Consider the following 22,500-nt stretch of genomic DNA (forward strand, 5'->3'; position numbering starts at 1 on the left):
ATTTACGTGAGTCCCGGGTATCAACTCGAAAAGGAGAAGAGACACAGATAGAGAGAGAGAGAGAGAGAGAGAGAGAGAGAGAGAGAGAGAGAGAGAGAGAATTTTTTTTAACTAATCACTCGTATTTATTCATGATAGTATTAGTAGTAGTAATAGTAATAGTAGTAAATGAGGAGGAAGAGAAAAAAAGGAGAAAGGAAGATAAAAAGAGGGGGAAAGTGATAAGGAAGAGGAGAAGAATGCGAAAAAGAAGAGAAGAGGAAGAAGAGAATGAAGATAAGAAGATGAGCAGGAAGAAGAAGAAAGTGGAAAAGAAAAACACGAAGAGGAGGAAGTGGAAGAAGAAGAAGAACTGGTACAAGAAGTGAAAAATAAAGAAGAAAAAAAAAAAGACAAATAGTAGTAGTAGTAGTAGTAGTAGTAGTAATAGTAATAGTATTCATTAATAACTATCACCCGTCATTCTATTTATGTATATCTCTTTTTTTACGTACGTTTCTTAATAAAAATAATATTATGAATGTTTGTTTTATTTTCTTAGAGAGAGAGAGAGAGAGAGAGAGAGAGAGAGAGAGAGAGAGAGGACATGACAAGATTGAGTTATTATTTATGTCTACGTCACTCTCTCTCTCTCTCTCTCTCTCTCTCTCTCTCTCTCTCTCTCTCTCTCTCTCTCTCTCTCTCTCTCTCTCTCTCTCTCTCTCTCTCTCATGAGTAGGGAGAAAATAACATATAAAGAAATTTGTAACAAGGGAAAAAAACATAAATAAATAAAACAAAAACTAAATATAAAACAAGTGAAGATATAACTGCGTCCCTTAAATTAAAAAAATAAATAAATAAAAATTATATAACAATGCTTTAGAATATTTCGTATTGCTTAATTTGATTAGAGAGAGAGTGTAGTTTAAGAAGCCTTTTTAATGTTTTTTTTTTTATATTCTATTAATATCAAACACAATAATACTGTAAATAAAATAATAATTGTAAAGTTTAAAGGAACAGTCTCGAAGCACCAGCTGATTCGGACCTAGACCAAGACCGAGACTCGTGAGGCCTGCACGCGTACAAAGGTGAGGACAAATTATATTTTTTCACTATTTCCAGCATTTCTAGGGCACTGCCTTTTATATCCTTCACTGTAGGACTCAATAAGGACATAATCTTTACGTAGTGTGTCTTAGATATTCCGAAATAAGGGTAGATAAGGAGAAATAAGGTGATGTATTAGGTGACATGTTGGTAATGGCGATGTGAACGGAGGTAAATTAAGATTGACAACATTTTCTCATTTTTTTACCATTTCTAGGGCACTGGTCTAAATACCCTTCTCTGTGGAACTTAATCAGGACCTAAACTTCGCGTAGGATGCCTCAGATAACCTGGTACAAAGCTAGATAAGGAGAAATAACGCGATGTATTGGATGAGACGTATCTAATGGCGGCTGGAATGAAGTAAAACAAGATTGACAATATTTTCATTTTTTCTTTATTTTTACCATTTCTAGGGCACTGCTTTGAATATCCTTCTCTGTAGGACTCACGAAGGACCTAATCTTCATGTAGGATGCCTTAGATAACCTGAAATAAGGGTAGATAAGAAGAAAAAAGGCGAAATATTAGATGATCAATAATGGCGATGTGAATGGAGGAGGTAAGCTGATTTTTTTTTTTTTTTTTTTTTACCATTTCTAGGACATTGCCTTGAATATCCTTCACTGTAGGACTCACTAAGGACCTAATCTTCATGTAGGATGCCTTAGATAACCTGAAATAAGGATAGATAAGGAGAAATAACGTGAAATAGTAGGTTGACGTCAGAAATAGCGAATGAAATGTGATTGACAATATTTCTTTGATTTTAACCTTTTTTTTTATCGTTATAGAAAGAATAATTGTGTTTTATTGTTATATTTAATATTTAGGGAGAAAACACTTTATTCTTGTACGTAATTAAGTTTTATTTATTTATTTATTTATTTATTTATTTATTTATTTATTTAGCTATTATTCTTGTGCTTAATTTAATTCTTGTTTACTTTGACATTTTGTTTCAGGATTAGGAAGAAAAAAAAAAAAAACGCTTCTCTTTGTGCAGGTATTGTATTTTAAAGAATATTGTTCATTTCACAGGATTTGGTGCAGTGGGAAATAAAATGAATAAAATAAACGAAATAAATTGATAACGTAATAATAATAATAATAATAATAATAATAATAATAATAATAATAATAATAATAATAATAGAAGTTTTGGTTTAAAATTACATATGCAGGAATTATCTTATCTTTCAATCTTTCATTCTTTTTTTTTTTCATTTCCGACAATTATTATTTTTTTCCTTCTTTCTTTCTTTATTTTGTTCCATCTCATATTTATCTGCTGTTGTTTTCTTTCTTTTTTTATCTTTTATTGTTCAGTTTTTTATTACTTCATCCTTAATTTTCCTTCTTCCTTCCTTTCATCCTTCCTTCCTTCCTTCGTTTTTTTTAAGTTTTGTCATCCACAGTTACATAATTTCTCCACGTTTTCTTTAAGTTCTACCATAACACACTCCATTTTCTATTTTTCTTCCTCTAAGTTCAAATTTTCTCGTTTTTTTTTTCTATTTTCGTATTCTTTTTATTATTTATTTAAGTTTCTCCATAATTCACTAACGTTTTCTCTCTTCCTTCCTCCCAGTTCAAATTTACACTCGTTTTCTTATAATTTCTCCTTCAGTTTCTATTTTTATTCTTATAAGTTCAAATTTTCACCCGTTTTCTGTTATTTTCGTATTTTTTATTATTTATTTAAGTTTCTCCATAATTCACTAACGTTTTCTCTCTTCCTTCTTCCCAGTTCAAATTTACACTCGTTTTCTTTTAATTTCTCCTTCAGTTTCTATTTTTATTCTTGTAAGTTCAAATTTTCACCCGTTTTCTGTTATTTTCGTATTTTTTTATTATTTATTTAAGTTTCTCCATAATTCACTAACGTTTTCTCTCTTCCTTCCTCTCAGTTCAAATTTACACGTTTTCTTATAATTTATCCTTCAAGTTCACACACACACGCCAGTCAACCGTTCCTTTAACTAAATCAATCAAATAAAAAATAAATCAAATAAAATAAAAGGTAATTAAAAAAGAAAAAGTAAATAATGAAAATAATATTGGCATTAAATTATTTATTCGTGATATTTTATTTTATTTTTTTTAACTGGAGACACGCGAGGCTGAAAAAAAAAATAGATGAAAAAAAAAGAAAATAAAAGAAAGGAAAAATCTGATGCATACAAACATACACACATACAAATATTGTGGTTTTAAAATACACTAAAATACATTATACAGACACAGGGAAGAAATATATCCATAGTTGTTCTGTACATCTTTGACGGACAGACAGACAGACAGACACTTGGAATAAGATGACTAAATAAATAAATAAATAAATAAATAGTTTTGGATAAATCTTTTGTATTGTGATGATGGCAATGATAATAATTATGGCGATAAGAGACAGACAGACAGACAGACAGACAGACAGACAAACAGACAGATAGATAGATAGACAGACTATGAATAAAGAAAAATAAAAAAAAGCCTGATAGATACTTGTATTATGTCACTGGAATAATAATGACAGACAGACAGACAGACAGACAGATAGACGTGGAGGTTATGAATAAAAAAAGAGAAAAATATATATATTCTTGTATTATAACATTAGAATGATAATAGTAATAGTAATAGTAATAATAATAATAATAATAATAATAATAATAATAATAATAATAATAATGACAGACAAAAAAGTAAATAAAAAATCTTGATAATTTTCTGTATATGACTTAGGAATAATAATAATAATAATAATAACAATCAAACACAAACAATGATAATAATAATAATAATAATAATAATAATAATAATAATAATAATAATAATAATAACACAGACTACATATTTATATTACACTCAATACAATATGCAATATATATATATATATATATATATATATATATATATATATATATATATATATATATATATATATATATATATATATATATATATATATATATATATATATATATACTTTTATTCTGCGCTTGCCTAAATATCTAAATAACAGAGAGAGAGAGAGAGAGAGAGAGAGAGAGAGAGAGAGAGAGAGAGAGAGAGAGAGATGGTATGGTATTTTTTGTGTCATAATAAATGTACCATAGATGTAATTTTTTTGGTTTAGGTTAGGTTAAGTTGTCAGGTTAGGTTAGGTTAGGTTAGGTTAGGGACTGGTAAAAGATAGATTTGGTTGATTAGGTTAGGTCAGGATAGGTCAGGTTAGTTTAAAAGGTCTGTGTTTGTTGGGTTTATGATTGGTCAAGTTTGAGTAAATTAGTTTTGTTAGGTTAAGGTCCATATTAGGTTAAGTTAATTTAGACCTAACCAACCCAACTCAACCCAAACCAAACCAAACCAAACCAAACCAAGCCAAACCAAACCCAAGCTAAACCAAACCTCACCAACACAACACAACACAACACAACACAAACTAACCCATTGCAACCCAACCTAACCCAACCCAACACAACCTAACCCAACCCAACCCAACCTCACCAACACAACCTCACCAACCCAACCTCACTGACCCAACCTAACCTAACCTCACTGACCCAACCTCACCAACACAACCTTACTAACCCAACCTCACCAACACAACCTCACCAACACAACCTAACCTAACCTCACTGACCCAACCTCACCAACCCAACCTCACTGACCCAACCTTACTGACCGAACCTCACCAACCCAACCTTACTGACCCAACCTCACCAACCCAGCCTTACTAACCCAACCTCACCAGGCCAGTCTTCCCCAGCCACACCAAAAAACCTCACTATGGCACAACTTGAAATCATCTTTACAAACCATTACAGAATCTCAAGAAATTATCGATCTAGCTGATGTTGTTAATGTGTTCTCCCTACTAACGATCTAACGGCTTAATGGCTCGACAGGTGCTCTCTAAGACATGGCCACTAACTGCTGTGGTGCTTGAGCTTGTTATGTCTCTATTATGCTTCTCTGGAAATCCCTAGCTAATTATTCTATCTTGTCCCTGTGTACGCTGTTTATCAAATGGTTCTTCTTCTTCTTCTTTTCTTTTTATGTCTAGAAATATTATAGCAACATTAGGTTATATATTGTGTGTGTGTGTGTGTGTGTGTGTGTGTGTATGGTTGGCTGTTTCTGGTGTCTGTCTATCTGTCTGTCTTTTTTTACTCATCTCTCTTAGCACTGTCTGTCTGTCTGTCTGTCTGTCTGTCTGTCTATGGGTTAATCTTGTCTGTTTTCATTCAGTCTGTTTGCTATTTCTATAATGGCTAATTGAATCTGTCTGTATGTCTGTTTGTGGCTTGATTCTGTCTCTCTCAATGCTGTGTCCTTAAATTATGTCTCTTTTAGTGCTGTGTCTAAAGTCTATCTCTTTCAATGCTGTGTGTGTCGAAATTCTCTCTCTTTCAATGCTGTGTGTGTCAAAATTATCTGTGTCAATGCTGTGTGTCTAATTTATCAGTTTTTCAATGCTGTGTGTGTCAAAATTATCTCTTTCAATGCTGTGTGTGTCCTGGCTGCTAATTCTATGCTGTGGCTGAAGGCTCTCTCTCTCTATGCTGTGTGTGTCTTCCTGTGTGTAATCTATGCATGTTACTGGCTTGATCTTTCATTTAATCCTACGTTGTCTAAGTTTCTGTGGCTCATTTAAATTCATGCTGTCTTGGTTTATTATCTCTATGCTGTGTTTGGTTCTCTAATGGCTGTTGATGGCTTAAATTCTGTCTTTTTTTGCTGTGTGGCTTTGTTTGCTTGTATGCTCAACTGTGTCTAGTCTATGGCTCTCTCGTCTTGCTAGTTAAGGGTTGTTAAGTCCCTTGTTACAGCCCTGCTTAAGTTTTCTCTAATCTATCTGGCTTAAGTGCCTATTTCTACACTTTGTGGCTTGTATGTAACCCAGTGTCCCTTTGTTACAGAGACAACATGGCACCCACTACTGCTTCAATGCTCTGCTGGGTGTGCGATGATTACTGGTTTCTGGGCACTGGTAAGGCATTGGAAGCTCTGTCTATGCTTGTGTGTGTGTGTGTGTGTGTGTGTGTGTGTGTGTGAGGCCCCATTTTCTAGCTAACTCCTGCATATTGTGGTTCTCTCAGGTTCGGACACATTCGGTGATGCATGGAGTGTGTGTCAGCGAACTGTTGCTGTTTGTTATGGTTTTGTTTGTCTTCTAGGTGTGTTTGTGTCCGTTTGATACATTGGCTAACTCCTACATCTTGTTTTTATTGTTTTGTGTCTGTTTGTGTGGGAAAATGTGTCTTATCTGTTGATTCCTGTGTTTTTGTGTTTGTTTTGGTCTGTTTGATACACCCGCTACTAATACTTCTTGTTGTAATTGTTGTTTTTATCGTTTTGTGTCTTTATTTGTGCGGGGAAACGTGCCTTAATAATACACTCGGTAAAACTTCTTCTTGTTTTCTGTTCGGTTCCTCACATCTCAAATTACATGCCTGAGTCCTCATTAACTACTACTGCTACTTATTATGTTTGTTTTAATCTTCCCTGCCTTTGTTTTGGGTTCATTTCAACTTTGTATTATTGTTCCCTGTGTTACGTTGCTTGTGTCTGTCTCAAAGTCTCGTATTTCCTGCCTGTGTCCTTGCTAACTGCTACCACTACTTGTTATGGCTGTTTCCTGTTCTTTTCTAACTTCATTTTGTGTCTTTTTATATTTCTGCTGACTCTTAATGCTTATTGGTGCTGTTTTTTATTTGTTTGTTTGTTTGTGTCTAGTTTGAAATGCTCGCTACTTTTATTTCTTATTGTTTTTCTGTCTTCCCAAGCGTTGTTTTGGGTATTTTGTCACACACTCGCTAACTTCTAAACCTCACTATTATTGTATCCATCTGTTTGTGTCTGGTTTGAAATATTCACCTCTACTACTCATTAATATTGTTTTCCTGTCTTTTCCTAGTTTGGGTCTTTTTTCAAATATTTGCTACTACTACTACTTGTTATGTTCCTGGCTTGCTTTGTGTCTATTTGGTCTGTTTTATACTCTAACAAACATATAACCTCAGCATTCAAGGGAAAACATGAAGTAAGATGCAGTTACAATGATAAATAATGGATAGTTTTTCGCTGGTTTGCTATAACGACGAGAATAACGCTAATTTGTCACCAAGTATTGGACACAAGTGTAAACAATGCACTGAGGAGGCTGGTGGGGTGTTGGTGGTGGTACAACACAGGACGGGAAGGTGCCAACTCCAGCTTAGGGTGAAAGAGTGCCAGGGTTTGTGGGTAGAGAAGTGAATGATGGTGCCAGGTTGTGTCATTGGAGAGGACGTTTCTATCTTCTTTCACTGTATCACCCTCGTTTTGTCTTCCACTGTGGTAGGATGACTTCAGATTTTGTCTCCAGCTTAGAGTGAGAGTGGTAGGGGCTTGTGGGTAGAGAAGTGAAAGGTGGTGCCAGGCTGTGTCATTGGAGAGGATGTTTCTAACTTCTTTCACTGTGTTAGTCTTATTTCATCTTCCACTGGGGCAAAACTTTAGATTCTGTCAACTCAAGCTTAGAGTGAAAGAGTGGCAGCGTTTGTGTCGCTAGAGTTGATGGGAACTTTTCGAGATGTTTCTTTCTTTCTCTTTCACTGTATTAGCCTTGTTTTGCCTTCCACTGTGGTAAAATGACTTCAAATTCTGTCTCCAGTTCAGAGTGAAAGAGTGGCAGAGTTTGTGTCACTAGAGTTGATGGGAACTTTTCGAGATGTTTCTTTCTTTCACTGTATTAGCCTTGTTCTGCCTTCCACTGTGGTAAAATGACTTCAAATTCTGTCTCCAGTTCAGAGTGAAAGTTTGCACACAGGACAGAACCATGAGCAGAACCACCACCACCACCACCACCAGGGACAGACACACGGAAAGAAACACATAACACATGAAAATCAAGGGTGGGCTGCCGGCAACAAGTTGGTCTGGCTGAGTGGCGTACAAATGTGTGGTTCTCTGTGGTCCAGGGGTACAGTGGGTTAAAATGTATTCACTAACAATTTGGCTTCATCCTATCTCATCCAGCTTCCTTAGACTGACAGAACAAGACCAGAATTGACAGTTTGGCTTCACTTACAAATGTTTTAGAAATGTGGACTTTACTTTAAACTAAATTAACCCCACAAGACCAACAAAACGAGACGCAACTTTACGAAATGAACTTTGAATACCCCTAGAAACACACATCTCCAACTTAATCCAAACTAAACTAAGCCAAAATAACTTTACAAAAAATGAACTTTGAATACCTTAGAAACACACATCTCTAACTTAACCCAAACTAAGCCTAAGATCCACAAAATAAGACGTAACTTAGCAAAATAAACTTAGAACACTAAAAAAAAAACACATCTTTAATCTTGAAAAACATCTGGGAGGCCACAGTTCACTCATCTTAACCCAGACACACCTCCCCTTGACGCACCCCAACAGACCCACACATACCTTAACTAAACAAGCCACATGAAGCCAAACCTAATATCATTCTTTTACTTCAAACTTAATATCATTCTTTTACTTATCTTATTAACAGATCCACCTTTGCCACAGCCCTCTAAACATCTAGCAATACAGGGATGGACAAGACGCAGCAACACAGTGGGGAGGGCGTCACAGCACAGACAGACGGACAGATGTGTATGGAACAGAGAGAAAAACCTTGCATGTCGTTACGTTAGGTTAGGTTAGCTGTGCGTTTGGGTGTTTCGTGGTGGTAATTGTGTGTGTTTGTGCATGTGTAAAACGTTTGTGCTAATTTGTGTAGGTGTGTACTAGTTGACCTGTGTGTGTGAGTGTGTGTGTGTTTTCGAGACACTTTCCTACTTCCCTACTCTCTTTTTGGCTTCCTGAATTTAGTCTTGTTTCGGTAAAGGAGTGGTTTAGAATTAATGTTTTAAGCTCTAGATACAGAAGGAAAATATCTGAGGTTGAGTATTTAGGCAATTTTAAAGAAAAAGACAACTTGGTGATGCTCGCCAAACAGAACATGAGGTAATTTTGAATTGAGGTACTTCTGTCATGCTTCACGTAAGAAGGAAAAGTTTATTTAAGCTCAAGAAAGATTAGCGTTCCCAATTAAGGATGGATAAAGGAATGATTTTGACACGTTCGCAAAAAAAAATGTTCTCACTTAAGGATAAATAGATATAGTTTGAAGTCATGTCCCAGAAAGATCTCAGTGTTCAATTAGGTGGTGAATAGAAAGATGTGTTTGTCAGAATAAATAGAGAAAATATAAATGAGCATAAATTTGTCCAGGCAAAGAAAAAGATGAATAAGATGTGTTTGTCAGGATAAATGCTAAAAAACACAAAAGCATTCCCAATCAAGAGATGAATAGAAAGATGCATTTGTCTGGATAAATAGAGAGATAATTTAATCAAGCATAAATTTGTTCAGGCAAAGAGAAAGATGAATAAGATGTGTTTGTGAGGATAAATCAAGATACGCTCACTCATGCTAAGAAATAAACACAAGCATTCCCAATTAAAGATGAACAGAAGGATGCATTTGTCAGGATAAATAGATAATTCAACTAATCATTAGAAAAAACACTCACTCGTGCTTAAAAAAAAAAAACACCAGCACTCCGAGCTCAGAAAAAACAGCGACAAAGTTCCAGTCGTGCTCGGAAAAGAAATGTCGCAACTCAAAAAATTATCATTCATGCTCGACAAAACATAAATAAGCATTCGCGGTGAAGGATGGAGAGAAAGATGCATCATTCGTGCTCCAAACAATGTATTCTCAATCAGAGGATGGATAAAAGCAGCAGATGTCTTCGTCTTCATGCTCACAATAAATACATTTGTAATATTCATGACACTGAGTGAATTGTAAACAAGCTGGGAGGAAAAAAGTTTACAAGCTGAGTGAGAATGGTAATAATAAGCTTGTAGACACTAAATGGAAATATGTTTAGTCTTTCTCCATTGATAAATGGAAAAACAAGGGCTATTATCAACAAGATCAGTAGAATATATGTTTAAAATCTTCCTCTATTGATCAATAATTAGAAACACAAGGGCTATTAACAAGATAAGTAAGGATATAAGTTTAAAATCTTCCTCTTTTGATAAACAGAAAAACAAGGGCTATTATTAACAAGATGAGTAGAATATGTTTAAAATCTTCCTCCATTGATCGATAATTAGAAACACAAGGGCTATTAAATAACAAGATAAGTAAGGATATAAGTTTAAAATCTTCCTCCATTAATGAAAAAGAAAAACAAGACCTATTTACAAGTAAGTAATTAATAAGCTTGGCCCAAATGGAGATAAGTTTCAAATCTTCCTCCTTTAAAAGATAAACAAAAGAAAGCCTATTAACAAGCTGGCAGGAAAAGAAGCTTAAACTGCATAAGAAGAAGCAACTTTTGTGACTAGACTGGGATTCAATAGACCTCCTTAACCAAAAAAATAAGTAAATAAATAAATAAACAAACAAACATAAGTTCAGAATATTAAAAGAAAAAAAAATACCAGTTCATCTTACACCTTTGAAATTTGAGACTCTAAAGCGACATTTTCACAACCTTTGGTAAACTTAACGTAGAAAAGTGAAGAACGAAACGAAAACGACAAAATCAGGTACAGAATAAAGCGGAAACACCATTAACACAATTCACAACCTCACACCTTCAGATAGTTTTTACAACCTTGGTAAAAAAAAAAAAAAGAAAAAAACAGCACACAAAAAAACAAGCATATTAAAAAAAAAAAGATAAATAAATAAAAATAAATAAATATAAGAAAAAAATTAATTCAACTCACAATCTTGAAATCTGAGACGCTAAAACTTCAGACATTTCTCACAACCTTGGGAAAAACAAACACAAAAAACATAAATAAATAAATAAATAAATAAATAAATAAATAAATAAATAAATAATAATAATAATAAAAGAACCACCACCACCACCACAAATTTACCTCACAACCTTCAAATCTGAGACTCCGAAGCCTTCATAGCCATTCTTCACAACCCTGGGAGGAAATAAAGAAGCACACACAACTTACGAGGCTAAAAATGAAAGTACATGAGTGAACTCGTAACAGACACACGGACAGACAGACGAGTGTTGGCTAGACAGACTCGAGGACGTCAATCAGAGACGGAATGACTGGAAGTTGACTTAGAATTGAGTTGGTTTTGTGTATGGACGGGAAGAGAGAGAGAGAGAGGGAGAGGGACATACACAAGCCATTGCAACAAATACTTTATCATATATAATTCTTAAAATGTCAGATTAGGGAGGTTAGCTGTGTGTGTGTGTGTGTGTGTGTGTGTGTGTGTGTGTGTGTGTGTGTGTGTGTGTGTGTGTGTGTGTGTGTGTGTGTGTGTGTGTGTATGGCTCACTACTGCCACTACGACTAGATGCGTACAGAGTTGCTACAATGCTGTGGGCCCATGTGCATCTGTGTGCGTGTGTGTGGGTGAGAGCGTGCACGTACCCCCGCCACGGCCATGAAGCGCGCGGCCGAGTCTGCATGTGTGTACGAGTGTGGCCCTGTAGCTGGCTGGCAGGCTAGCTAGCAGCAACACAACAACAACAACAACAACAAGAGCAGCCCCACGCGTCACCCCAGGCCAAACAACGCACTAGGGGGTGGGGGGGGGAAGGGAGCAGCAGACAACCCGACCACAACCCAACCACGACCTGACCACAACCTGCCCACCACAAACTGACCATGACCTGACCAAGACCTATGTGGGTGATCACGAGACGCTCTTCTTGGGGGACTTAGCGGGAGACTTTGCAGCTGATGACTTTGCAACAGGGGACTTGGCGACAGGGGATCTAGGCTGTGGGGACTTGTAGGGGTGCTTCCCGTGGCCCCTGGCAGAGTGCGGGGAACTTGGGGAGACCAGAGGAGACGATCCACGCGAGTTCTTTCCATATAAGTTCTTGGTGATGGCAAGTGTTGTTGGGTGATCTCTTGCTGGCGTGGTAGGGGGGGAGATGCCTAACGGAGGGGTTATGGAGGTGCCGAGATGTCCCCCTTTCTTCTTGGGGCTCTCCAGGGGGCTGCGGCTGGGGGAGCTTGGCACGGTGGTCTTGACTGGGACGGTTGGAGCCATGTGGGGTAGAATCAAGGTTTTCATGTCCATAAATTGCTTGTGGATTTCCTCCTGTGGGTAGAGAGAGAGACGGTTGGATGGTGGTGGCTGTTTTAGGTGGTGGTGGTGTTTTGAGGATGGAAAGATTTGTTGTATTGACGTTTGTTGGCGTTGTATTAAGGCTTGTTGTTGTTGTTGTTGTTGTTGTTTTGAGGTTATTTTATATCGTTTTTTGTTGCATTGTCATTTTTTTCCATGTGTTCTTTGTTATTTATTTTTTTGTTATTGTTATTTCTGTATGACTTGTATTTTTCATTATTTTTCACTATTACTTCCTCAGTCCTTGCTCCTCCTCTTCATAGTCCTCCTTACATCCTTATCTTCCTTGTTCCTCCTCCTCCTCCTTCCCTTCTCATGCTCCCTCTCCTCCTCCCTCTGTCATTCATCTTGATCTCAGTTACTCATCTCCTCCTCTCTCCATCTCATTCTTTTCTTAGTCATTCTCTTTGTTCTTTCGTCACAATTCATTACCTTCAGTCACTTCACTTCCTCACACTCCTTTGTAATACCTCCTCTCTTGCTCACACACACACACACACACACACACACTAACACACAGCACCTCTCTCTCTCTCTTTCTCTAATACACGCACACACGCACGCTAGCAGTAAATTATCCTGTCTCCCCTCTCCCCTCTCTCACACACCCACACTAACAGTACCTTATGTTCGCAGAGATCCTCCACCTTTGCTCCAGACTTGGCACGCAGGTAGTAATGGTGAAATACTTTACCATCCCAGAAAGCCCAAGGCACCATCTGAGGAGACACAAAGAGAAAGAGGTGAGGTGGTGTCCTGTAGGCTTTGTGTTCTGTTTCTCTGTTCCTATGTATTCATTGATTGTGGTTTTGTTTTGTTTGGGTGCTGTAGAGAGAGCATGTGAGACGAGATCGAGTTAATTTTGGCTCGTTTAAAGTTTAAGGCAATAGAGAAAGAAATGTTTGCGTGAGGGACAAAATAGAGAACAGGTTAATCTTGGCTTGTTTTTTTGTAATGTTTAGAACACTAGAGAAAGAAATATTTGCATGAGGGACAAAATAGAGAACAGGAGGTTAATCTTGGCTTGTTTTTTGTAATGTTTAGGACACTAGAGAAAGAAATGTTTGCATGAGGGACAAAATAAGAGAACAGGTTAATTTAGGTGTGGTTTTGCTGTGATTGTCTTTACATTTATAGAAGAGCAGGGAAAAAAAAAAGTTCGCACAATAGAGAGAGCAGAGAATACAGTTCATTTTGGTATCACGGTTCTTGCTGTATTGAGTTTGCCGTTTTGAGAGTGTTGTTGTGTTTATTGTTTTGTGTTGATTTCTGCATGGTGTTTCTATTTGTATTGTAGTTACTGTGTGTTAATATTTCCACCACTGTAGGGAAGAAATAATTGCTGGATACACTGAAAACAGGTTAATTTTGGTACAAGTTCTGTGTTTCCATAATATATACACTAGGAAAGAGATTTTTCGCCCAGTACACAGAAAACGGGGTAACACACACAGAAAACAGGCAAATACACACAGAAAACGGGATAACATCAGCACATCCGTCTCCTTACATTCTTTCTCGACACAGGGAAGTCACAGGCAGCAAGGAGAAAGAAGAAGTTGACCAGGCCCTTCATAAAGATGGCAGCCACGTGGACAGCCCGTGCGTCAATCCTGGGCAGAGCAATGGCCCGGATCTGATTGAGGTCCTCGCGCATTGGTGATAGAAAAGCTGCCATTATTGCATTCATCTCCCAGTCCTTCAGTATCGGCTTTGGCTGGCTGCACTGTTGGGGGGAGAGAGAGAGGGTGGGTGAGTGTGTGTGTGTGTTTATGTGTATGTGGGTGGGTGTGTTGTATTGGTGATAAAGGAGATGAGTGATAGAGTGTGGGTTGTAGTGGTGGTGACTGAGATGGTTGTTGTGTGTGTGGTGGTAGTAGTAGTAGTGGTGGTGGTGAGGGAATGTGGATTGTGATAACAGTTGTAGTAATATTAGTAATTTTGGTGCTTAATGAGAGGGAATAGAGTGTAGAAGTAATAGTTGTGGTGATGGTGGTGATGGTGGTGGTAATTAAGCAGGAATATAGAGTAATACTATTAGTTGTAGTGGTAGTAGCAGTAGTACACACACACAAGTATTATTGTTGCGTTTTGTTAACCTCATTTTAATACATTAGTCAAGGTTGAATATACATGTAAAATTTGCGTTAAGTTAAGAGAGGGAAGGAAAATTTTAAGATTACAAGTTGTTTATATATTCCTTATCTTCCTTGTCTCTCTCCTTATTTATCCATTTCTTCTCCCCTCCTCCTTTACTAATAGATCGGGAAAAAAATACAATCTTCACAAATTATTTATCTATTCCTTCCTCTCTTCCTGTATCTATTCTTCTTTCCTCCTCCTCCTCCTCCTCCAACCTAACCAACCACCCCCACACCTGCAGGTAGAAGAGAATGGCGACAGGGACAACAAGGTGTGGCGGGAGCGTTCTGAATCGCGTCTCGCACAGCTGGGGGTGAACACAATCCATGAAGGTTCTCCACTTGAGGTCTGAGTCTCCATTCCAGAGCTCCTCCAGCGACGGACTGCCACCTGAGGGGAACGGAACATGGTCAGTAGGGGTCAGGAGAGGTTGGTAAAAGGGTTGGTAGATGTGTGAAATAATGGGTTGCTTGTTTACTTGCCATGTACCTGTATTGTAGACTCTTCAGGTAAGGTTAAGACAAGATAAGGTGTTAAAAGGCTTGGTGGATTGTTAAGTAGCTCAGTAAAGGGGTTAAATAGCTGATGAATTTGTTAAATGTCTCTTCTGTTCCTGCCAAGCACCTCGCATACCTGAGACTAGCGGCAAGGTGATAATATTTATTTTTTCTTGTAAGGTAATGATACACAGATCCTTCTTGTCTTCCAGGGTGAACTGCTACTATCTGGACAAAAGGAGGAGGAACAGCAAAGAAGATAAGGGATAATGTGAAGAGGAGAAGCAACAAGAGGAGGGCTGTGAGAAGAGGAATAAGAGCAAGATGAGGAGGAAGAGGGGAACCAAAGAAGAGAAGGAATGTGAGAATGTGAGAAGGGGAGGTACAGCAGAGATGAGAGGGTGTGAGGAAGAGAAAGAGGAGAAGCGAAGAAGAGAAGGGCTGTGAGAAGAGGAAGAACAGCAAAGATGATGAGGAGGAATGTGAAGAGAAGTAAAGAAGAGGAGGGCTGTAAGAAGAGGAAGAGCAGGAAAGAAGATAAGGAGGAATGTGAAGAGAAGAGGAGGAATAGTAAAGAAAATGAGGGAATGTAAGTCTCTCTCTCTCTCTCTCTCTCTCTCTCTCTCTCTCTCTCTCTCTCTCTCTCTCTCTCTCTCTCACCCACCCCACAGATCCACAGTATGCCCTCCACAGTATGTTGACGAACCCACAGTCACTCTCCACAGCCCCTCCCTTCAAAATAAACACACACACACACACATGCACACACCTCAAAATAAGCTTTCTCTCTCTCTCTCTCCTTTTCTTCTTTTCTTTTTTCTTCTTTCTCTCTCAGCCCATAGACCCACAGTATGATGAACCCACAGCCCCTCCCTTCAAAATAAACACACACACATCTCTATCTCTCTCTCTCTCTCTCTCTCTCTCTCTCTCTCTCTCTCTCTCTCTCTCTCTCTCTCTCTCTCTCTCTCTCTCTCTCTCTCTCTCTCTCTCTCTCTCTCTCTCTCACACACACACAGACTCAGACTCACCTTCCAGCTCAACAGGATCCACCAAATCTGGCTCCTTCAGCAGGCTTCCACTGTACATGCACCACTCAGGGACTTGACTCAGCCCATCTGTAGAACAAGGCAAGTCTTAGGCAGGATTTGGAATGCTGTGAGAATTTCTTTGTGCTTCTGTCAAGATCTGAAGGTCAGGAGTAAGCGTGTTGGGGGTTCAGGGTGTCGCAGAGGTCAGGGGAGGTTATGGGAGGTCACAGGTCAGGGAATGTGTTGGTTTGAGGGTCCTCTGGTTGGCATGTGTAAAAGTTTGTCTGTTTTTTAAGTCTAAGATTGTTTTGATGGTGCTTTGAATGTAATCTGTTTCACCTTAGTGTGTATTTAACTAACATCCTGAAATCTTAAGCTGTTTTATCATAATCCTGAATCTAATCTGTACTTTAATTGTATTTTATCTCATACTGAAGTCTGCTCTGTAATTTGATATCCTGGAGGACTAATAATCTAATCTTTATTTCAACTGTAACTGTTATCTAACATCCTGAAGTCTCTGTATTCTGAAATCCTGACTAAATATCTAATGTAATCTATATTTCAATTATTTTTATCTAATATCCTGAAATTTAGTGGTTTTTACTTAATATCAAATCTATATAATCTAATCTATATTTCGACTGTATTTTTATGTATCCTGAAACCTATATGTTCTGAAACCATGAAATAACAAGCATTTTTTACTTAATATCTAATGTATAATGTGAATACTGGCTTACTATTTGGACTTTTGGCTGCAATAATATCTAACCTATAATGAGTAGGTATATACTGACTCACCTATTTAAATTTTGACTGCACTAATATATCTATCTATAATGAGTGGCTATATACTGGCTCACCTATTTAAATTTTCACTACAAACCTGATCTGTATTGCTCCTGAGTCAATAAACTATAGGTATAAAGTTGAGTTATCTTTATGGAACCTATCCATTTTAAAACTAGTAAACCTATTAGTAAATTCTGACTTTGAAATAGATGTGTATGTTGAGAGTCGACAACTTCCGAACTTGAAAAAAATTTTATAGCTCGATTTTTTTTAGTTTTCTGAAGATAAACTTTAAATTATATACCTGGCTTTATATAGTAACTTAAATGATAATTATAACACCTAATCTGTTAATTTTATCCCTCACATAACTGAATACCGATTATATCACCAACACCTTCCAATTAATCAACTTATTCTTCCCTAAACTCAACATAACATAACCTGACTTAACATTACAACACTATCTAATATGAAAGCTAAACTGAAAGCCTTATAGATAACTTGAACTTAAAAATTACACTAAAAACACTACATTTATCATCATCATCATCATCATCACAATCCACAACACTATTACAAATTGTTACTCATGATGCAAACTTGGGCCAACATTACACTAGCAATATCTCCATCTCTCATTACCTCAAGTCACTTCAAACTAGGCCCTTCCTCCACAAAAATAAACATACAGGAGGTCGTTTCAAAATATCTCGGTACTGCACTCGGTTCCGAAACTCGTACGGTAGAAAAATAGTTCAAAAAATGTGTTGGCACTTTAAAAAAACAACCATTACAATCCTCATTACAGCTTCTAATATGAGAAAAAATGTCTAAAAATATATACCATTACTTACTCTGCAGAATCTAAACTCACGATACATTGGGAGTCAAAAATTCAAACTAGTCCTTTAATAAACTAACTAAACCCCCAGAAAAACACAGGGATTGGAAACATCAGCTAAACTACATCATCCTTTCTACAGTTAGGAGAAGCCATGGGAACTTTATGCCAACCCACAGCTGTCCAGAAGCTTGGTGCACACAGCTGGCTATCATGACTCCCTCTAAAGCTTGATGTTTGAAGGCCACAAGAGCAGAGGAAGAGAGATATAGGGAGACAGAGGGAGTGACGGACTAAGTGTAGGTTTGGGATGATGTGAGAGAGAGGGGGAGAGAGATGAGGTTTTGAAGGAAGAGATGGGAATTGAGAAAGACTGAAAGAGATGGAGAGAGATGAGGTACTGAAGAGAGAAGGGAATTGAGAGGCTGAGAGAAAGGAGAGAAATGGTGGTAAAAATAAAAGGGAATAGAGAAAGGCTGAAAAAGAGAGAGAGCGAGAGAGAGAGAATAAAAACAATAAATAAATGGATTACAGGAGAGACACAGAGAAGTGAAAGAAAAACACAGAAAAACAGATCAAGGAAATTATGAAGAAAAGAAAACTTAGAAAAATAGAAAGACTGAGATTTTTAAAGAAACAAAACCACAGACACACACAAAACAGAAAGAGATACAGAAGATGAAACAGACAAGGACAGAGACACAAGACAGAAAACCCAAGTGAATGAATGAATGACTGTGACTGATTGACTATTACTGTGCAACCTCCTCCTCCTCCTCCTCCTCCTTCTCCTGTGAGTTTGGGCTAGGCTGAGCTGAGCCGAGGCTGTGAAAAACCATCATTTACATACTCCAGCAGTGAATATTAATGAACTTTTAGCCTTGAGGTGAAAATAGGCATGTTTTGTAAGGAGATGTGTAGGCCAGATTACTTCCTGCATCCACCCTTGTGTTCTTGTGACAGGTGGAATAGGCAGGTATTTTCTCACCTTAATTAAGATCTATCACATCATGGCCTTTGTTCTTGTGTTTTTCAAAGGCCAAAGAAATGACTAGATGCTGTTTTTGGCATTAAATTACGACCAGAATCACAAAAGCTCCCTTGAAAACCCTAATAACTTCCACTACAGCCTTTTAATACCCTTGCAAAACTATTAGGATCATGAAAACACCCTTGAAAACTCCAGTAACTCCCACTACACCCTGTTAAAAGAAAGAAACATGACAGTAACAAGGCAGTAACAATCTCAACAGCCTTAGACAAAACTTACAGCATTTAATAACCGTCCCACTCACCCACAGGACAACACAGCCTTATAGGAGCAAAGGTGTGTGTTGGAAGTAATTTGGCCTGGAGTTTGTTAAGTAATTAGATTAAACACTGGAGTACATAGACTGAAGGTGTGTGTGAGGCTGAGCAGTGATAGGTGAGGCAAGGCATGGTGACTGTGTGAGTGTTTGAGTGTTTGTTTGTCTGTGTGTGTGTGTGTGTGTGTGTGTGTGTGTGTGTGTGTGAAGGTTTGTACTGACTGTATGTGAGTCTGAGTGTGTGTAGGTGTGTGTGTGTGCACGTACATGCGTGCCTGAAGGTGAACGGTGCAGCAAAACACAGCGGAAAGTGAAAACTGGCTGACATGGCGATGAACGAAACAAGAGAGACAGGAACGGAAACTTGAGGCTATACAAGAGAAAGAGAGCAAGAGACAGAGAGAGGATGGGGATGAGGGAGGTTCTTAGAGGCCAGACAGACAGACAGACAGACAGACAAGATTTGGATTTGGTTACAATGCATCAACTCTTACGAATTCTCTTCCTGTGCCCACGTTTGTGAGTGTGAGGGCGTGGGTACTCTGGAAAAATGTTCATGAGAGAAATGGTTACTGTTGGAGAGGACAGACGTGGGTGACAGGGCAGTGGGGGAGGGGCGGGGTGACATAGGGAAGACAGGGGGTAGCAGGGGTGACAGAGGGAATACACAGGTAGCAGGGGTGACAGAGGAAGGGTAAGGAATGACAAGGTTGGTGGAAGATAGTAGGTAATAGGGGGAAAATAGACTTTTGGGGAGTAAACAGGGGTGACAGAGGGATGGCTAAGGATACAAGGAAAGACAGGGGTAGAAAGGAAGCCAGGCAGGCAGAAACTGGGAGATTTGGGAGTAAACATAGGACTGACAGGGGAAAACAGGAAGTGACAGAGGGAAGGCAGTTTATGACAAAGGTGCTGGCAAGGGAACTGAGGAAAACAGGGGTTGACAGAGAGGCAGGCAGGGAAAAACAGGGACATCTGGGGAAACAGGGAGTACAGGGGGAGAGACAAGGATAGAAAGGGAGGCAGGCACGCAGAAAATGGGCACTTGGGAGCTAAAAAAAAAGAGATAGTGGACAAATTGAAATGTGCAAAGTTAGGTTGATAATTAATAAGGTAAGTAAAATCTGGATGGGTAAAACACACTCCAGATGGTCTGAATGCAAAGAAAGGCAGACCAACCAGCCGTGATGGGAAAGATCCAAACGTAAACAAAAAGAAAAGAGGGAAAAATAACTTATATCACAAACAAACAGGAAGATAAGGTGCTGATAAGTGAAAGACAAGCTAACCAAAATAATTTCCTGTTAAACTCAAGGAGGAAATTAAAAGTTGATGAAAACTGAGCAAAGAAAAAAGGAAAATTGATTCAAACTAAGCAAAGAAGAAAGAAAACAAACAACTTAAACCCCAAAACAAACAAAATAGAGACAAAACAAAAAACAACAACAACAAACCAGAGCAACGTTCCCATTAACCGAGGAAGGTAAAAAAAAAAATACACAAACACATAAAAAACAAACAAATAAACAAATAAACCAAAAAAACAAACATTTCAGTGAACAAACCAAATAAAAACTGGCGAAAAACAAACAAACACCTTTCCGAACACTGGCCGATTAGTCCGTGAGATACAAAACTGAGGTGCTGCAGGCCGAGACACATAACAGGTACCCAAAAAAACGCAACAATGACACACGACAGCACCTGTAGTCACCATAGGATACATCATAAGAAGACCTACCATACAGCATAGTCAGACACCTGCAAGAAGCACATAACATAAATAAGTGAGGGGCCAACACACGCACACACACACACGCACTGATACATTTAAACATTATGATAAGTAAATTAGGTTTTTTATTTTTGTTTTTTTGAGTGTTTTTGTTCTTGTTGGTGTTCTCAGTGGTTTTATTACACAAATGAAGATCTTATGGGGAAATTGAGATAAATGGAGGTGATAATTGTAAGGTTGTGATGGCAGTGTTGACGTCTTGTGGTTGTAATGTGTGGTAGTTTGATTAAAGGGGATATTTGTTAAGGTAATGAACGGGTTATAAATCAAATATAATGCAAGGAGATTTTTTTTTTTCTTTTTATTTTCATTCTCTCCATCTCTTTTTTTATTTTTTTATTTTATTTTATTTCTTGAACGAAGTGAAAGTTTCTGGCAAAGACCTGAATTTGGGAATGTATTTGACTGAGCAACTGAATATTTGGGACTGGGAAAAATAATGTATGTTGAGCGAGAGGAATTAATTTATCTGACTCGGTAAACAATAACCATGAGGTAAATTAATAAAAGAAGTTAATTTTATGATAGAAACTTAAATGTTGGAATATATTTGAGTGTTACTGATAATTTGTGACTCAAAAAATGATAACAAATGAACTAAAATGATAAAAGAAGTAAATTTTATGATAGAAACTTAAATGTTGGAATATATTTGTGTCTTTGATTATTTGTGACTCAGGAAACAACAATGATAGCCTAAATTAATAATGAGGTTAATTTTACAGCACAGACTTGGAATTTTATCAGAAAACGAATGAATTTTCTCTACCTGGGGAAAAGAAAGGCATGACAACCAACTTAACTGATAGAGAAAATTAATCTTACACTACATATAAGTTTACCAATATTTGAATTAATTATCACAGGCTCATATCAATAAATTATCTTAGTAATATCTGTGACAAAATAAAAAAGGCAATGGTCAACTAAACTAACGAAGAAAACGGGATTAATGTTACAGAATACAGTTAAACTTATCCGTAAGTGAACCGATGGATGAAAAATGTGAAGATAATTGTTAAATAATAATAATAATAATAATAATAATAAAACAAGGCAGTACTTATTAAAAAAAAAACACCAAACACAGACAGAATAAGGGCAAAAAAATGTTATGATCATCACTACACATCTACACACACACATACACACAGGAGGTACAAGAGTAAACAAATACTAGAAGGGTTATGCAATGCTGCCACACACACACCTCTGTATTCTTAAATGCTCTGCTCTCTCTCTCTCTCTCTCTCTCTCTCTCTGAAAACCCACAAAACTTCAGAGCTTCTTAAATTACCACTGGAATCAAGAAAACACCCTTGAAAACCTAAATAACTTGAAAAAACACCCTTAAAAAACCTCAGTAATTTAAAAAAATAGCCTTGAGAACCCCAGTAACTTCTCTTAACCCTTTCAGAAGCTTGAAAACACCCTTGAAAACCCCAGTAATTAAAAAAAACACCCTTTTTGAAGTTAGCAAGACTTAGGAACATTTAAGAATAACAGAGATAAGCACAGCCACATCCGCTAAACACGAAAGGACATCTACTGCAAAAATATTAGTTTAAACACCACACAGAGGTAATAATAAGATAGATGCATTGAAAAACACACTATACAGGGATATGGATAGGAATATATTGTACCCCTCACCTTGAAAGGAAGAGAAACATTTGAGGGTTTGTGTGTGCGTGAAAATGCTTGATTCACCTGCACTACTAAAATGTCTCGGTAAATGTGAAAAATTGGGGTAGAAAAATGTTAATGGTAAATTGCACCTGTAAAAAAAGTGACTTATTTGTTTATTTAGAGAGAAATAGTAAAAATTCAAAAG

General features: G+C 37.4%; 2 protein-coding genes and 2 long non-coding RNA genes across 6 annotated transcripts in view; 2 read left to right on the forward strand and 2 right to left on the reverse strand.

The window, feature by feature from the left end:
• LOC135095636 (DNA damage-inducible transcript 4-like protein) overlaps positions 1-521 on the forward strand; it is a 3,092-nt gene extending 2,571 nt beyond the window's left edge. The window contains exon 5 of the mRNA XM_063996584.1: positions 1-521. This exon is cut by the window's left edge and continues 28 nt beyond it. Within this exon, the coding sequence (XP_063852654.1) occupies positions 1-51 (51 nt within the window). The 3' untranslated portion in view covers positions 52-521.
• A 191-nt stretch (positions 522-712) lies between these two features.
• Positions 713-18,068, forward strand: LOC135095822 (uncharacterized). 2 transcript variants are annotated; one of them, XR_010264509.1, is made up of 6 exons: positions 713-1,073; positions 6,018-6,088; positions 12,892-12,998; positions 13,783-14,007; positions 14,639-14,806; positions 15,107-18,068. It is a non-coding gene; the product is annotated as an uncharacterized LOC135095822 (long non-coding RNA). The 2 variants fall into 2 exon arrangements; XR_010264508.1 differs by having other exon boundaries at positions 719-1,073; positions 13,783-14,003.
• LOC135095823 (uncharacterized) lies at positions 4,353-8,645 on the reverse strand. The gene is made up of 2 exons (XR_010264510.1): positions 4,720-8,645; positions 4,353-4,663 (listed from the first exon to the last, which is right to left on the reverse strand). It is a non-coding gene; the product is annotated as an uncharacterized LOC135095823 (long non-coding RNA).
• LOC135095821 (constitutive coactivator of peroxisome proliferator-activated receptor gamma-like) overlaps positions 9,818-22,500 on the reverse strand; it is a 22,253-nt gene continuing 9,570 nt past the window's right edge. For both annotated transcript variants that reach the window (XM_063996939.1, XM_063996938.1), the window contains exons 9-13: positions 15,926-16,012; positions 14,633-14,787; positions 13,766-13,981; positions 12,879-12,974; positions 9,818-12,228 (exon numbers count right to left, since the gene is read on the reverse strand). In XM_063996939.1, coding sequence (XP_063853009.1) covers positions 11,815-12,228; positions 12,879-12,974; positions 13,766-13,981; positions 14,633-14,787; positions 15,926-16,012 — 968 coding nt within the window. In that variant the 3' untranslated portion in view covers positions 9,818-11,814. The remainder of the gene's footprint in view (positions 12,229-12,878; positions 12,975-13,765; positions 13,982-14,632; positions 14,788-15,925; positions 16,013-22,500) is intronic.

Source organism: Scylla paramamosain, unplaced genomic scaffold, assembly GCF_035594125.1.
Source record: "Scylla paramamosain isolate STU-SP2022 unplaced genomic scaffold, ASM3559412v1 Contig1, whole genome shotgun sequence".
Lineage (NCBI taxonomy): Eukaryota > Metazoa > Arthropoda > Malacostraca > Decapoda > Portunidae > Scylla > Scylla paramamosain.